The sequence below is a fragment of the Chenopodium album genome, chromosome 27 (genome assembly GCF_948465745.1).
Source record: "Chenopodium album chromosome 27, dcCheAlbu1.1, whole genome shotgun sequence".
NCBI lineage: Eukaryota > Viridiplantae > Streptophyta > Magnoliopsida > Caryophyllales > Amaranthaceae > Chenopodium > Chenopodium album.
In genome coordinates, this window is record NC_137860.1 from 10,952,535 (window position 1) to 10,971,043 (window position 18,509).

Sequence of the window (18,509 nt, forward strand, 5' to 3'; positions counted from 1 at the left end):
AAGCCTTGTTTGGGGACCAAACTCACCTCCTCCTTGTTCGGGTTGCCCAAACCCATTCCATATTGTCTTAAAAAAATTTAATAGATATATACAAGTATAATTCATGACTTAGTGTTATCCGAAATTTTGATATATTTTGGCTCAATTTTTATTTCCCAACCATACAATTGCTAATCACTTAGAAATTTAATGCTTTTAGCCAATAAAGATCACCAACAATATGATGATTATAGTCACCCTCTGTCCCTTCATGTAGGGTTTAGTCTGTCCTTCCATGTATGGTTTAGTATTGTTTGTTTGTTTGTTTTTAGTGTGTGCAGGGATACAAATTTGGAAGATTCATCTTGCAAATTTGTGGAATTGCGGGTTTGTTGGTATATGGGTGCAGATTTAGAATATTCGTCTTACAAATTTGCAGATCTTGATAACCAATCAAGTTTTATCATTTTTGCAACTATACATCAATGGAGCTCCGTGAAGAACAATGCAGAGACACCTAAAATTATCCAGGAGCAATTCGGAAACGATGTCATTAGTTTAGGGGTGTTTAATTCTTGTATTGAGAATTTAGATCTCTTAAGGGATAATTGTAAGTACCGAATGACTATTATTATTTAACAAAATCACCCCTCTCTATTCCATTCAAAAAAAATTGTTATTCACCTACAAATATTGTTATAGAGTAATACAATATTGCCTAAGAAAACTATGTAGAAATCAAGTAGAACAAACAAAGAAAACTGTGATATCATGTGAATTCACCAATTTAACCAAAAAATTAAGCTCATGATTAAAATCCAAAATTGATTTATGTACTCTTATATATCATTAGGTAGAATCTCCCCCGGACATATCTTTAGCTAGACTAGATCATATCAAACCTTATAAAAAATAGACAATTAAAAAATATGAAATAGGACATTGCTAACGAAGGCCTAGGCGGGTGTTGGATAAGATAATTTAAAATAGAAATATTAACTTGAAATAAACATTAATTACACTGATCGACGCGTGATTTTGGCATGTATTCCCAAATTAATACTATATTAAAAAAAAATTATTTAGTGTTATCCAACACCCCGGGAGCGTTTGTTAGTAAGATCATATACATTTTTGTTAAAACAAGATTTTATCAGAAGTAATTAGACAAATTTACTTTAGAGTATTGTAGGGAATATTTCAAGCATTATGATCCCAAACTTGAACCCCACTGTGATCATACACTAAAGTATGGTGGCGTTCCAAAGGGAAAGAAAAGAGAGCAAAAAAGTCACCAACAAGTTTTAGGAACTTGTAAACCCAAAAGACAATCCTAAAGGACCATCAACTCCATAAGGTCTTGAACCAAACAGGGTCCGGGGATGAGGGTACGAATCCAATCTACAAAAGAAAGGACCCGCCCTATAAAATAGGCCTCTACTTTGTTCTGCTCGTATTCATGCGCGCTTTTCGAATAACATACAAACATTATATTGAACCTACCTTGTTTATCTATGTTGGTTGAACATTAATGCCAAATAAATCTATTATTGGCGATCACTTGAGTTAAAATCACATTAGCCTAAACCAAATTATTAATTATCTTATTAAGCGTGATTTTAAGTACAAATTCCCTTTAACAATCATAAAAGGTGTGATCAAGCAATAACAATAAAAATATAATAAAATCAAGCAACATAATAATAAATCAATAACAATAATGATGATAATAGCATGATAAGGCATAATAAAGCTTAATAATAATAGCAAGATCCTAGTCATGATACTAACAAGATTAATAACAAATCCTAGCATGTCACTAAACAATAAATATCAAAGCTTTAAACCTAACATGGTACTAACATGCTAACATGACATTAGAAATAAGTAAAGGCACCCTAAACATGATACTAAAAAGCATAAAATAACATCCTAACATGATAGTAGGAATTGAACACATCCTAACATGACACTAGGAATCATAAAACAATAATAAGCATGCTTTCTACATTGTTAATAAAATAGGGAGTAAGCTAATCTACTTACTTTGAAGCCTCGTACCACTTTCTAATAACAAAATACACAAGTTAGTAAACTTCAATGAAAATAATAAAGAACAATTAAAGAATTAAATTGAAATCAAAGTAAATAATTAAAGCTTTGACTAGTTTTGGACCAAACCCTCAGAAAATATCAAACCTTTCACGTCTAGAGCGAAGGCAACTTCGAACTTGGCTAAGAGACTCTAAGTCTTGTGAATGCGGAATTGTATTTGAAAGGTTGGTTTAGAAAGAAAGAGAGAAAATAAGAATTAAGCTATATTGCTTAGAGAGAGAATAGAGAGAATTGAGTAAGAATTAATGATTTGAAAACAGAAGTTCGGGACCCTATTTATAAGGAAAATAGTCCGGAAAAATACAGAATTTGATAAGGAATAAAACTACACGCTTTCGCCAGGAATCGACTCTGTCGCGAGGCGACAGACTTGTCGTTTGGCGACAACCTGTATTAGCGCGTTTTCTTCACACGGAATCCGATCTTTAATCAACTTGATCTATGGAATCCGTACAGAAGATAAAATACGTATTTTTAAGATAATAATAATAATAAAATAATGTTTTACTCCAAATAAAAGTCTATTTAAAAATAAATAATTATTAAATCTAATAATATTAGAATTAAAAAGAACCTTCTAGAAACTTCTAGAAAATTATAATTAATCCTAATGATTTTAGGAATAATAATTAATATTGGGCCCTCCTCTAGATCATTAGGCCGTATATAAATAATTAACCGGGCCCAGTTTAGTATTTTGGCCATAACTTCCTCATTATTCATCGGAATTGGGCTTATAATATATCGTTGGAAAGGTCCTTTCGAGCGGCAAATTTTAAGATGCACCATGGTGCACCTATTTCTAGGTGCACCACGCCTATACTTTTGAACAATCAGTAAAAAAATCTGAACAATTGCAAATTTTGAACATGTAATAAAAACATCTGAACATCGCAAATTTTGAACATTTAGTTTAAAAATCTGAACAATTGCAATGCATCATTGTAGGCGTCGTTCGAAGTGCGCCTACGTTAAAGCATAGTGTGAATATGCTTGGCACTCATAGGAAGTGGGAATTGACATTACGATTAGGGACAAGGAAAGTAGGGAGCCGCCAACAAGTTTTTAAGGAACTTGTAAACCGTTCACGGATCATAAAAGGCAACCACGAAAAGGGACAACGATAGGCAACAACGATTGACCCGTGAAGGTTACACCCCATTCATAATCCATGAGATTACTAACTCCATATGGTTCGGAACCACGAAAGGAGGATCGGGGATGATGGTACGAAGTGAGTCATGGAGTCACATTCGCCCGTATTGGCCTCTACTCGATTCTTATTGTGAAAAGTAATCCTGTGATCTCAAAGGCATACAAACAAAATATTGAATTTGCTCCAAACTATTATTATGCTAAATTGGTTGAATATTAATGCAGCATATAATTCTAGAATATTGGTGATCACTTGATTAAACAACAAGATTAAAAAAGAACCTAAACCGGTTGTCCAAATTATCTTATTAGGCGTTATTTTCAATTACATATTCCCTTTAAACATGCAATATGGTGATCAATAAATAATAATAGAACAAACATTAATATTGGAAGCAATTCAACAATAATAGCGTTAGTCCAAATCAAATAAAATAATCCTAATCATGATACTAGCAATAAGAAATAAAAATAAGAGTAATTAATTAATTACTCACATTCCGCGCGTTCCTTTAAATTGCTACATCATGAATAAATTGTTAGTAACTTCAATAAAAATAAATCAAATTGAAATTAAATTAAATAAAAAGTAGAGTTGATTTGGTCCAAACCCTCAGTTAATTCTACCTTTCACGCCTTGGTTTAAGTATAAAACTTCGGGTATTGTATGGACTCCTTAGAGTGCTTAAGGGATATAAAATGAGAGAATAGGGTGGCTAGAGTTTAGGCTAGAGCAAGAGAGAGAGGAGAGAATATTTTTGGTGTAGGGAGAGAGGAGAGAATATTTTGATGATCAAGCTTGTTGATGATTGAAAAAGGGGAGATATGACCTCTATTTATAGGGAAAAAAGAGAGGTCGAATCAAGAAAAGATAAGAATTCGAATCGGATAAAACTCTTGCGATAGACAACAGTTTTTGCGGTTTTTGTTTTTATCATATCTTTTGATCCAGAAATCGGAATAAGATGAATAAGATGTCGTTGGAAAGCTCTTGAAGTATACTTTCTAACCCAATTGAAATCAGATTAAAATATTTTGTAGAATAAAAGATACACAAAGACTTATATGTGGCTGGCCACACCGTGTGGCCAACTACTATATGATTTACTTTGCTAGTGTGATGGAGGTTACTTGGTTAGTGTTAAAGGGGTTACTTCTTCATTGTTATAAAGTTACTCTATTAGCGTTACAAGGGTTACTCGGTTGGTATTACAGGGGTTACTTAATCAATGTTATAGGGGTTACTTTAAGTGGCCACACGGTGTGACCGGCCGCACACAAGACAAGCTGTAAAAGATATGGCCGAAATAGTGGGACGGTGTTAGTTTTGGATAGAGTTTCGTATTTCTTTTATATCTTTTTCTTTATAGCTCGGAATTAATATTATAATATATCATTGGAAAGATAATTTCAAGAGCTATCTAACGATATAAAAATTAGATAAAAACAGTGAGGCACGAATACAATATCTGTCAATCTTTGAACGTCTTTCAATTCGAATAGAATTAGGACTTTCAAAAATAAAAGTTTTATTCAATTTCAAATGCTTTAATCTTATCTTTTCAAAAAGGATAATTAAGATCTTTTAGAAGCTTATAGAAGCTTCCAATTAATCCTAATTGGTTTAGGAATGGGATTAAATCCTTTGGACCCTCCACATGATCATTGGGTCGTAGGTAAGATAGGCTTAAGTTCGGTTTAGACCTAGTTTGGTATTTTGGCCATAATTTATTCGTTATAACCCGGATTTGGGCTTATAATATATCGTTGGAAAGCTCTTTTAAATCTCCATCCAAATATTTAATCATTGGACTCAGATTATGGACAAAAATAAACTGGTCTAAACGTTTTTATAAAATGGACACGAAATGAATGATTTTAAAGGACACGAAATGATTTATTTGGGCTTAAAGGCACCAAAAGAGGAAAATAAGTTATGGTTTGGTGAAATGGGTTAGAAATTGGATTGGTTTATAAAATGGAAATATGGATTTAAGCACTCCAAGATTAAATACTCAACCCGACCAATAATGGCGGTGAAAGGTTGTTCATCATCGGGTTTGGTTTTGGGGAGACATTTTTAGGTGTCTACAATCATGCTTATACTTTTGAACATTTAGTAAAAGAAATTTGAACAATCAAGAATTTTGAACATTTAGTTAAAAAATCTGAACATCACAATTTTGAACATTTAGTAAAAAAAATATGAACAATCGCAATGCACCACGCTTATAATTTTGAAATTTTAGTAAAAAAATATGAACAATAATTTTTTTTTGAACATTTAGTAAAAAAATCTAAACAATCGCAAATTTTAAATTACTACGAGTCAGACAAATTTTGAACTAACTCGTAATAATTCAATAGTTTTGTAATATAAACTGAACATTTAATATATACAAAATGAACATTTCTTGATAAAATATGAATATAAAAATTGCATGTTTATGTTCAATTTTTGTGACGTGTTCATAATCTTTTTACTAAATGTTCATTTTTTTGGTAAAATGTTCAATTTTTTTTTTTACTAAATGTTCAAAAGTATAGTAGTGGTGCACCTATTTCTAGGTGCACCATGGTGCACATAATGCTAATTGTTTCGAGCCCCATCCAACTACACTATTATTGGACCTTAATCATGGACCAAACTAAACGAGTTTGGCTATTTTCAAATAAATAGAGTCATTTTCAAAAACAGAGAGAAGAGAATTTTAATAAAACTAAACCGCAACACTTGACTTTTAACCACTTTAACCTCATTCGATTATGGTTCGACCGACGTGAAAGACATTCATCACTGGGTTTGGTTTTGGGGAGACACAAATGGGTGTCTACAAGTATTATTGACCTCAAATAAATTTCTAATATAAACAACTTATATAAATCAAGATAACATGACCAACATTGGGATCAAGGCCTCAAGGGTGTAACCAAGAAAAGTGGTGAATATTATATAATTTGCCTAAAATCTTTGGAGTAGGACAGATAAAACTAATTAATGACATAAATCTACTCCCCCATAACTTGATATCTTTATTTAATCATATTAGAGGACTTATTCTACTATCTTTCTCCTACCTCCACCATTCAATTTCTTCCAATTTTCTTTATCTTAATTTTAAACAAATAATAAAATAATAAATAACCAACTTTCATTTTCAATTTATAAAACCCCCTTTCCCTTATTGTATTTGATCATCATATCCGTACTTTTCTTCCTCCTTTCCTCTTTCTCTCTCTTGTTTCCATCATCAATTTGTTAAAGGGCTCTGAAAACCTGGATTTTCTGTTCAATTCTTTTTCCTTTTTATTTTTGCGTGAATTTTACGTGTTCTTGGTCCTCCTGTCATCTTTTTAACTATATTCGGTCGACATAATTTCCCAATTCATTTTTCATCTCATATAAAAACAATATTTGATTGCGGAGTATATTGAATATCATGTAAATGTCGTATGACTTTTCTTTATACACTCGCTGAAATTGATCAATACATTACGAAACAGAAGATGGTTTACTTTGAGTTAGCTTAAAGATTTTCAATTCCCTATATTTTACTTCTTCTGCTTTGGTCTCCCCGAATTTTCGTGGAAATAATAAGCAAGTTCTCGCTGTTTTAATACAACTCCTCCTTGTGTCAGCAATTAATTTTCCGGGTCTTTAATACTCCGTAATGTTAATATAATAACGGAGTATTATTTGTTTTTATAAAGTAAGAAAAAAGAAAAACATTCGAAAATCTTCCGGAAAATAGTACTCCGTTATATAGAGTAATATTTCCGCTGTCTAAACCGTCAAATACTTAAAAAAAAAAAAAAAATTTCTAACCACGTTTACATCTTCCTTCTCTCTCTATCTATCCTAAGGAAAGAAGTATCCTCCGACAATCTCTCTTCCCTTTTTTTTCTCCTCTGTTTTCTTTTTTCCAATTTTACATTTTATTTTTCCTTTTTTTTTTCTAAGAGTTTAGGGAGACAGGCTCCCTTTCTCCCTACCCTAGATTAATTTTCTCCATTTAAATCAATATTAATCAGTCAATCATGGTTGTTGTAGAATCAGGATCAATGCATTCCAACCTCGATTGCTTCCTCCATTGCACTACCCCTGTCGCTCCATCCCAATTCCTCCCTAAGGTTCGGTTTTTGATTCTTATAATGATCGAATTTTGCAGGATCACATCTTTTATGAGTGGGTTCAAAATCAATTTCAATGATATAATTTATAATCACTGTGCATGTTGTTTGTTTGCAGTCAGAGATGAGGAACTTAAACAGATTATGGCATCCGTGGGAAAGAGAAATTGTGGAATATTTCAGATTAAGTGATCTTTGGAACTGTTATGATGAATGGAGTGCTTACGGTGCGGGTGTGCCCATTGTTCTTGATTCTGGTGAAACTCTTGTACAATATTATGTTCCTTATTTGTCCGCAATACAAATTTTTACCAGCACTCCTTCTCCTCCTATTTTCAGGTAGCTATGTTTTATATGCTAATTAATTTATTTAACATTGAATTATTTGAAAAATGTTGGTTATGATCAAATCAATGGGGTGTTGGTGTTGATGTTATAGGGAGGATACAGATTCAGCCGACGGCGAAACGAGGGATTCGTATAGCGAGTCGTGTAGTGATGAAAGTGAATTGTCGAGATGGGATGGATGTTCATCCGAAGAAGGTGGGTTTGAACAAGAAAACTTGTGGCAATTGAATGATAGGTTGGGTTACCTTTATTGTCAATACTTTGAGAGATCAACTCCGTATGGTAGAGTTCCTCTTATGGACAAGGTAACTCTTCTCGTCTTGCGAATCACTTGCCTCAAATTCCACTTTTAACCAGAAATTGTTATATACACCTTGACGCAAAATACACATTTTTTTTATTACTTAAACTAATTAATCATCAAATAAATAAAAATTAAATTAACCTTTAACTTACAAACGGGTGTATTAATAGTTTACACTTTTTAACATAATAAAGATTATATTATCGACACTTATTTTAATAAAATTAAAAAAATAAAATTACTGTATATAATTGAAAAAGTTTTGATAGGTTTATACTCTGACATTATCTTAATATTACTCGCGAATATTTTATGTGCGTAATTTGGTGTTACCGACTCACCGTTAGAGTTTTAACCAATCCAATACAATTTGCTAGGCAGTGCCATTTATTCGTCATCTTGTATTATGATTATTGAATATTGATGGCGTAAAACAAAAAGTTGTTTGTTGAAAAATTGTTTTATAGTAAAAAAAAAAAGGGTCAAATTTTCAAATGTTGACTCAATGAGAAATTTATAATATCCATTGTTTTTGATTCTTATCTTGTATAGTTTTTCCATTTTGACTAAGTTGGATTTTGTATTTATAACACTCGTCACGTCTTAATGAGTGATAATTTCAAAGAATGGAGAGGAGGTGGGGCCCGAGTCATCAAGTAGGAAATATCTTTTAATGACTTTGGTATTTTTAAAGGGAAAGATTGGGTTGAGCTTGCTATAAAATTTAATTGAATTATTGGGATCAATATAACAAAGAATGTCACATTGAGTTTAAGGTACTCCCTCCGTCCCTAAATTACATTCTTTTTTCGAAATTTACACGGGAATTAAAGAGGGAAGAATAAGACAAATAACAATAATTAGATAATGCAATGGAAAGTACAAAGATAGATTAGTGATTACTCATGACAAGTCATCAATCCTTTGCAAAAAAAAAAAAAAAGAATTTTAAGTGGCTTAGGAGTATTCGATGGATTATATTTGTGAATGGTTAGATAATATTCTTCCCCTTTTATTTTGCCAACTTTATGTCTTCCCAATGTTCTCACAGCAAGCAAGTTTCTATTTGCAAGTTTGCAACCAATCAAATTATGTTGAGAGATTCAAAAAGTTATAACTCTTATAAAGTTTATTATCTTATGTTTTAAGACACTACATTCATAAGTGATTTTATTTACTATTACAGTCTAGATACATTCCATGATATACTAGGGAACATATTGAATAATTATGGAATATAATATATTAGAATTATAATAATATCAATCTCTTATAAGATATGTAAGGCAATAATAGCCATTTAAACAAATTTTACTTGTAGAAAGAAATCTAATGAATCACCTTTGATCAATGTAAAATCAACAATATTATATATTGTACAACATCTATTGCATGAGATTGGTAGATAAACATTTGCTCAAGTCTCACCACTTTATATAATACATAGATATATATATAGTAGTATTTTGAAATACTTTTGTCAAATGTAATACTCCCTCCGTCCCTAAATTACATTCCTCTTTGGAAATTTACACGGGAAGTAAGGAGGGAAGAATAAGACAAATAACAATAATTAGATAATGCAATGGGAAGTACAAAGATAGAATAATTATTACTCATAACATGTCATCAATCATTTGCAAAAAAAAAAAAGATCAATCACATGCTCCTGGATTATGAGTGAAATTAGGAAAGGATGAGTGAGAAAGCATTAAATATAAAATAGAAAAAGAGAGTTGATTTATTAAAAAAAAATTATCAAAAATAGAAAAGAGGAATGTAATTTTGGAATACCAAAAATAGAAAATAGGAATGTAATTTAGGGAAGGAGGGAGTATGTATTTTCGTAATAGTAAATCATTTGGTATATGAAAGTCTAGTGTATAGAATATAAAAAGCCCAAGAAGACAAATAAAAATTAATGAGAACTAAAATTAGAAATATGACATCTTTTAATGGTTTTGAAAGATATATGAAATATGATATATCTTAGGAAAATGATAAATGTATTTTACTTTTTGTCAAATAAGATATTTCAAAATCAGAAAGTCTAATGTTTAATTTAGAATATGGTTATGACGTTTTAACCTTCAAAGATTTTCAATGTAAAATACTTTATTATCCTGATAAAATGACATGTGTCATTTTTTTATTTCCCTTTCGTTATATTTTTATGTACCAATAGATAAATTTTCAATAAAGATTAAGATTTAGAAAAATTCTCATGTATACACTTGTTACGACATGTGTTATTTCTGATTTCTGTTTGGTTATTTTTTTTTATGTTTTTTCCGATAGATAAATTTTCCATAAAGATTAAGTTTTAGAAAACTTCTCATGTATACACATGTTAATTACAGATCCCAAATCTCAATATTGATATTTTTTTTGTTGCCCCAAGTATATAAGACTTTTTTTAACTTAGTGGGTGATTATGGTATAGCATTATATCAAGCGTGCGTGTCAAATTGTAATTATAATAACCACTTATTGCCTTAGTGTGACTAGTGACCATATTTGACAATCTTGTATAATGCTATCATCTTCAAGTCCATTTACATTTTCTTTTTTTATATACTTTTGCTAGAAAAAGTAAAAGAATTTTGTTAAATTTCTTGAGCATAAAAGGTTAAATTTTTGTATTTTGATTGTGACACATGAATGTGCAAACAAAGTTTGTTGAATGTTTCACAATTTTTGGCTCTAGTGAACAAAGAATATTCATTCTTTTATGCTAATAATTTTGTCTACTTTTGGTTGTTTAGATTGGTGAATTAGCTCGGAGATACCCTGGATTAATGTCATTAAAGAGTGTGGATCTCTCTCCCGCTAGTTGGATGGCTGTTGCGTGGTAAATGCATTCTACATATAGTACGAAGTATTATATACTCTCTTCGTTTTTTAAGTTGATATAGACGTTTACACAAATTTTACCTCTTTTCAATCTGATCATAACATTTACACAAAATTTTAAAGAAATTGGCGAGTGAGTGGGTGTATGAATAAAGTATAAGAGATAATATAACTATAATGTAAACATTGAATGGATAAGATGACATAGTTCTTTGTACAAAAAGAGTATTTTGGTAGACTAAGTAAAAGTAAGGATACTTTTGTCCAAAAACCAATACGAGTAATAAATTACACAAGATTTAAAACATAGAAGTAGTGGACACCAAAGAAAAAAAACATAGTTGTAGTGGAGTACCTAACATTATGACATTCAAATGGAATATAAGCATTATATTATAGGATAAAATGATAAATGGATTACTTTGTTCAACTTTTCTAAAGAAAGTACAATCATTATATTATGAAACGAATTGGAAGGGGATTATCATAAATCTTAAATAAGTTGTTACAAACTTTTAACTTATATGTGTTCTAAGATTTTTAATTGTATTTTTCAGATTTTAAAGTGTATGTTCTATTTTTTTTTTACTCGCATGTTCTAATTCTTTTACTCACATTTTCTTTATTTTATATTAATTTGTTTAAAGTACTATTCACATGTCCATAATCTTAAATCAGATGTTTAAAATTTTACTCATAGGTTTAAATTTTCATAAAACAGATTTTATAAATTTTTAATCACTTGTTCAAATTCTTAAAACAGATGTTCTAAACATATTACTCACACAGATGTTTTAAATTATTACTCATATGTTCAAAATTTTAATTTGAGTCACATGTTTAAAATTTTAACTTGTATGTTCTAAATTTTAGATCATCTCGTATAAGTATGAATTCTAACATATTGACCTATTCTCGCTGGATCCCTCCCTTATATATATATATATATATATATATATATATATATATATATATATAAGACGAATGGAGTATTATGGCTCAAATCTTGACTTAATACAAGATTGGTTTGAGATTATGTTGACGCATACTATTATACAGGAAGATCGATGTAACTTTCAGAGTGAAGATCACATTTTAACGTAGCAATTAGTATAGTGAAGCTAATCAATGTGATGTCAACATTGGTGCAGGTATCCAATATATCACATTCCAATGGGGAAAACTATAAAGGACTTGTCTACATGCTTCTTGACTTACCACACCCTTTCATCCTCGTTTCAAGGTTTGCTGTCAAATCACTTGACTTTATTTATTGTCAAATCTTATTTGATTTTTGTTATATTGATTGGCATGTTTGAAAATTGGTTGTTATATTATTGTCTCAATGAGGTGTTATTGTGTTAATCCGTGTTCTCTTTCGAGTTTGGATTGGGTCTAGGTTGATCTGATCATTTTGGATTTAAATCACGCTAAATTATTATGCTCATTTAGATCAAGTATTGGATATTTGGATTGGGTCACATCGTGCTGGGTCCAATTGTTTCAGCCAGTTTTTGATACTCTAGTCTCAATCGTTCTGAATTAAACATGTGACATTACTTAAATTATCTCTAACCAAGTCTATGTCCTGCCATCATTTCAGTTAGGATAAAGAAGAAACGATGACAAATTTTGTATACATTGTATAATTTGGACTATTTATTTGTATGGTTTTGTGATAGTAACATTAATGCCAAACAGTCTACGTAATTTATAAATTCCAACGTGTTTCTTACCGAATATGTTGCTGTCATGAAACTAGATATGGACCCCGACGACGACAGGGAGGCCCCAGAATGGATAAGGAAGAGAAAGGAAGGAGAAGGCATCCCTCTCCCATCTTTTGGTCTTGCCACTTACAAGATGCAGGGCAGCGTGTGGGTTTCGGGGCGGGGTGGCCGGGACCAGGATCGAGTTGTGTCACTCTTGAGTGTTGCTGATTCTTGGCTTAAACAACTTAGAGTTCAACACCATGACTTTAACTATTTCACCGGGATTAGGCGTGGCTGAACCGTGTTTCAACCCTTCATTGATCTCTTATGTTTCAATCCTTCATCGATCTCTTAACACAAATCTTTCCTTTAATCCACTGTAAAGGAAACTGACCCAACTCCCATTTTTCTTGTGGTTTATCTCTTTATTTTTCTTGGTTTTCCGTTAAAAAAAAAACAAAAAAACAAAAAACAAATGTATCTAATTTCTTCTGACTGTCAAGAACACCTAAATTACCAAAAATATAAAAAGATCGAAAACCCCCCTCAGTGTCTCCCTGAATGCACATCCAAGCATTCATCTTAGTACTAGACCTTTCGATCTACTTTCTTGTTGGAGCTTCTCATTTTAACATAGTAGAATTTGGCATAGGTGAACCCGAAAATTTGCTTAAGCAACGGCTGATAAGTGATGAGTTAATAGAGCCTGAATACGAGTTCCTGACAATGGTGGCCGGATATGGTAGTAGGGACCTTATGGAGCTGATAAGAGTAGTAGTTGGTTGATTTTGTGACGTCGATAGTGGAGGCTTATCTAGAGCTTTAGTTCCCCCTCACCAATCTTTGGTGGTACTCAATATGGATTACTTTATCATGAGCAAAAGAAGTTGGTTATCTTGCTTTTTTTCAAGTCATGGGTGGATTGGTCCATAGAATAATGTGGATCAAATGTAGAAGAAAAGGCAGAGCATGTACTACTTTGTTCAAATTGTTAGTTTTTTCAAGGGGTTGTGGTGTATATTCTTCTCTATTTCAATGTAATGAATCCATGAAAGATGCTTGAAAAACGCGTTGTAAAAAGCTCTTATTGCATCACATAGTCACATCTATTTTTATGTATGTGTGTGTGTGTTATTGTCCTTTATATAAATATCTCAATGATTCCCACAATAAGTGTTGGTGTTTATGGGAATAAACCATGACACCAATTTTAGGAAGAAGAAACCAAGGATCTGTAAAAGAAAAGGAAACCTTTTCTTTTAAGCAGTTTAAAGTTACTTTATAATAGCAGGAGTTATTGATCAAGTTTAGTGGGGATTTTGGCCATTGGAATAATCCACTTAGCCACTTAGGTGGTGTTTGGTATGAACAATGAAAATGGAGAGAAAGGGAAACATATAAGAGGGATAAAAAGAATCATGTGTGTAACACTGTACTTTCTTTTTCATTTGTTTGGTTTAATTATGAAAAGAAATCACTTAAACCTATTTTCTTTATTTTTGTTAAAGGAGAGTAAGGATAACTCATTAGTAATGGTATTTGTTTTTTAAGTCTTCCAACCAAACACTTGGTAACGTTAATGGTAGTTTAATTAAATTTGTTTCCGACCCTAAAAAACTCCTACCAATCATGCTCTTAGATGAGGAAGTACTAATGTAGGTTTGATATGTATTTGCAAATACATATCAAACCTTAAAATATTAAAAAGTATTGAAAGCACATGGGGGTGAGAGAAAGGAGGAGAGAGATGGGCAAGTGGGACCAGTTTTTAAATGTACCACTGGAAGCTTATATAGTATCATTGACTATGTAGTGATATTATTTTTATGCGTAGTTAGTACCACTAAATGAATATACAGTACCATTGAATTAATATATAGTACCACTGAATGTTCAAAGATACTTTTTGATCATCTAGTGATACTATTAATCATCCTGTGGTACACTTAAATCCAGCACGTGGGGGTGAGAGAAAGGAGGAGAAAGATGGGGTAAATTCCATGCAAAATGTCTCAAATGCCCCTTGATATGTATATACAAGTACCTATCAAACCTCCCTTTGGAAGGCCTCTCTTAGATCACACTCGTAGCAATGAGCCAATGAGCAACTAACACATGAAAATTTTTGGGAGAAAAAAAAAAACTCATGAATTTATGAGAAAATTTTCAGTACCAACATAGGAAAATTAGTTATCTACTTATCTTCACATGGTGAGGACTTCTTTACATTGGAACATGTACAACAAAGAGCTAGTCAGAAAAAAAGAGCAAGCCCTAGTTAATCTTTTTTATTAACAAAATTTGTCAGTCTAATGACATTCTTTGCAGTTTGAGTTTTCTCTTCTCAGATGAAAGATTTTTGAATGGGACAAACCCAAAAGAAAAGGGAGTAAATAAAATATATTCAACAGTTGCTGATCTTAACTCAAAAACTTTATAAAAAGCCTTTAATTGGCCATGTTTAGTGGGCAGTGGCCCATTTATTTTTTGATATTCTTTCTATCGCTCGTGATTCTCGTAGTTCATATTCAATGGTCAGTTTTGTCACCTTTAAAGGTTTTGCATGGTGTAGGAATAACATGTGTGTGTTTGTAAGTAGTATTATAATAAAATAAAAGTGAATTTAAGGCCTGTTTTCTTCGACTTAATTTCAATTTAATTCATTTCAGTTTTTAATTTTCTTCTCTCGTAAATAATTCAATTCAATTCAGTTCAGTTTAGTTCATTAAATGAGAAAATGCCTTTGAAAAAGAACATAACTGAAAGTGAAAGTAATGTGTGGAACGGATTCATGTGAGTCCAGTTATACAAACAAAAATAAATAAATAAAAAAATTCTTAATTGCCAGATATTAGATAATAATGGTTAGATATTAAGTTATAAATATCGGATGTTAGATTAAAAAGTGTAAGAAATTAGCTAATAATGGTCAAATATTAGATTATAATTATCGGATATTAGATTATAAGTGTCAGATATTAGGTTTTAATTGTTAAAAATTAGATTGTAATAGTCAGATATTGATTATAGTTATCAGATATTGTTCGGGCTAAGTCCATTGTCCTAAGCCCAATGCCCTGAAATTACGAAAATACCCTTCCGTGACCCAGCCCATCATAAATGGTTGCAAAGTACAAATTTATCCTTAATCTGTCCAATTAAGTACAACTCATGCCACCTGAAAGTACAACTATAAATAGCTCTCCAATCATTAATGAAAAGGACTTTTTTTTTCTCTCTCTCTACTTTCTCTCTCTAATTACTCTTTCTTTCACTACTTTCTTTCTCTAAAAAGGACATTCGCTTACTTTAGCATCGGAGGGGCTTTTCCGGGTCACACCCCCGGGGCAGCTAACTTTCTCTATTTTGCAGGCCTAGCCCTCAGACTTGCAAGCGGAGCTCTCGAACTCACTCAAGCCAAGCAAAGCTAAGGGGTACTTAGGCATTCGGACAATAGCTCTAGGGTACCTTAGCTTGATATTCCTTGTAATATCCTAAAACTCCCAAAAGCATTTTTGTTTCTAGAAATAGGTGGCGCCGTTTGTGGGGATAACTAACAAAAAGTCATGTGAACAGTAGGTGTCCCCGCAGTACATATCAAGATGCTACTAGACAAGCTCCGATTCTCTCGGCTAGGCATGCTCATATAGTCGAGGAGATGCCCCAAGCTCGCAGCGATCCCGTTGGGGAGGTGAATAGCCCACAAGTGGTCACCTGCCGGGACTTGGATCAGCTGGTCGCCAAGATCAACAAAACCCTTGAGGAAAGTCTAAGGGCACTTGTCAACCCAGGCGGGGGGGCAAAATAGGGTGGGGAACGCTCCACAACTTAACCCTCAGCATCACGTATCCCAGCTCCATTAAGCCTCCTCCCGGCCTCAACGCCGGTGCCAAGAGTCTCGTCGTTCACAACCACATCAAACTCCCAACTCCCAGCGGGAGTAAAGGATTTCCCCTCGGCCTGCCAGCATACCCCCTCGGCCTGCCTGGCTACCCCCTCAGCCTGCCTGGCTACCCCCTCGGCCTGCCACCATACCCCCTTTTGCCTGCCAGCATACCCCCTCGACCTGCCAGGATACCCCCTCGGCCTGCCTAGCTACCCCGTCGACCTGTCAGGATACCTCCTCGGCCTGCCAGCATACACCCTCGGCCTGTCAGGATACCCCCTCGGCCTGTCAGGATACCCCTTTGGCCTGCCTGGCTACCTCCTCGGCCTGCAGCATTCCCCCTCGGCTTACCAGCATACCCCCTCGGCCTGTTAACATATCCCCTCGGCTTACCTGGGTACTCCCTCAGCATGCTTAGCCGGGGGCTACGCTTCTATCAACCGCCTCGACAGTACATGCCTAGCCGAGTACTATGCTTCTATCTGGCATGTCTAGCTATAGACACCCATTTGTGTCTCCCCAAAATCAAACCCAGTGATGAATGCCTTTCACGTCGAACCATTATCGAATAAGGTGAAAGTGGTTGAAAGTCAAGTATTACGGTTTAGTTTTAATTAAAATTCTCTTCTCTCTGTTTTGAAAATAACTCTATTTATTTGAAAATAGCCAAACCAGTTTAGTATGGTCCATAATTAAGGTCCAATAATAGTGTAGTTGGATGGGGCTCGAAAAGACCTTTCCAACGATATATTATAAGCCCAATTCCGATGAATATTGAGGAAGTTATGGCCAAAATACTAAACTGGACCCGGTTAATTGTTTAAATACGGCCCAATGATCTAGAGGAGGGCCCAATGTTAATTATTATTCCTAAAATTATTAGGATTAATTATAATTTCCTAGAAGTTTCTAGAATATTCTTTTTAATTCTAATATTACTAGATTTAATAATTAATTATTTTAAAATAGACTTTTATTTGGAGTAAAATATTATTTTATTATCTTAAAAATACGTATTTTATCTTCTGTACGGATTCCGTAGATCAAGTTGATTAATTGTTTAGTGACATGCTAGGGGTTTGTTATTAATCTTGTTAGTATCATGCCTAGGATCTTGCTATTATTTTCAAGCTTTATTATGCCTTATCATGTTATTATCATCGTATTATTATTATGATTATCATTATTGATTTATTATTATGTTGCTTGATATATTTTTATTGTTATTGCTTGATCACACCTTTTATGATTGTTAAAGGGAATTTGTCCTTGAAATCACGCTTAATAAGATAATTAATAATTTGGTTTAGACTAATGTGATTTTAACTCAAGTGATCGCCAATAATAGATTTATTTGTGCATTAATATTCAACCAACATAGATAAATAGGGTAGATTCAATATAATATTTGTATGTTATTCGAAAAGCGCGCATGAATACGAGCAGAACAAAGTAGTGGCCTATTTTATAGGGCGGGTCCTTTCTTTTGTAGATTGGATTCGTACCCTCATCCCCGGACCCTGTTTGGTTCAAGACCTTATGGAGTAGTTGATGGTCCTATTGGATTGTCTTTTGGGTTTACAAGTTCCTAAAACTTGTTGGCGACTCTTTTTGCTCTTTTTTCTACTCATAGGATATTTAGCAATCAAGTCCCAACGGACATTTCCTTATTTAATGTAATGATTTCTGAATTCAATAATATGTCTTCTTCCCCGTATTCTTCTTGTTTTTCTTTATCTAAAGATGACGAGCATTGCTTAACTAATGATGAAAATGATAAAGAAATAATTAAAGCAATTGAAACACTTGAAAACAAGACACCAATAATTCAGGATACAGAAACGGTTGATATTTCAAAAGATCCAACCCTTAAAAGAGAAGTTAAAATCAGACTAACACTAAGTAAAGATGAAAGAACCGATTTAATTAATCTACTTAAAGAATTTATTGATGTATTCGCTTGGTCATACGAAGATATGCCAGGCATTAATAGAGAGATAGCTCAACACACAATACCATTAATTCC

At 32.8% G+C, this 18,509-nt stretch overlaps 1 protein-coding gene across 1 annotated transcript; it reads left to right on the forward strand.

Moving 5' to 3' along the window:
- The first annotated feature begins 6,437 nt into the window (after positions 1-6,437).
- LOC145619447 (uncharacterized) lies at positions 6,438-13,716 on the forward strand. Its single transcript, XM_081674135.1, has 6 exons — positions 6,438-7,380; positions 7,499-7,719; positions 7,820-8,033; positions 10,798-10,883; positions 12,037-12,128; positions 12,648-13,716. The coding sequence occupies exons 1-6, from the start codon at positions 7,288-7,290 to the stop codon at positions 12,893-12,895; spliced, it is 954 nt and encodes a 317-aa protein (XP_081530261.1). The 5' UTR covers positions 6,438-7,287; the 3' UTR covers positions 12,896-13,716.
- Positions 13,717-18,509: the final 4,793 nt, after the last annotated feature.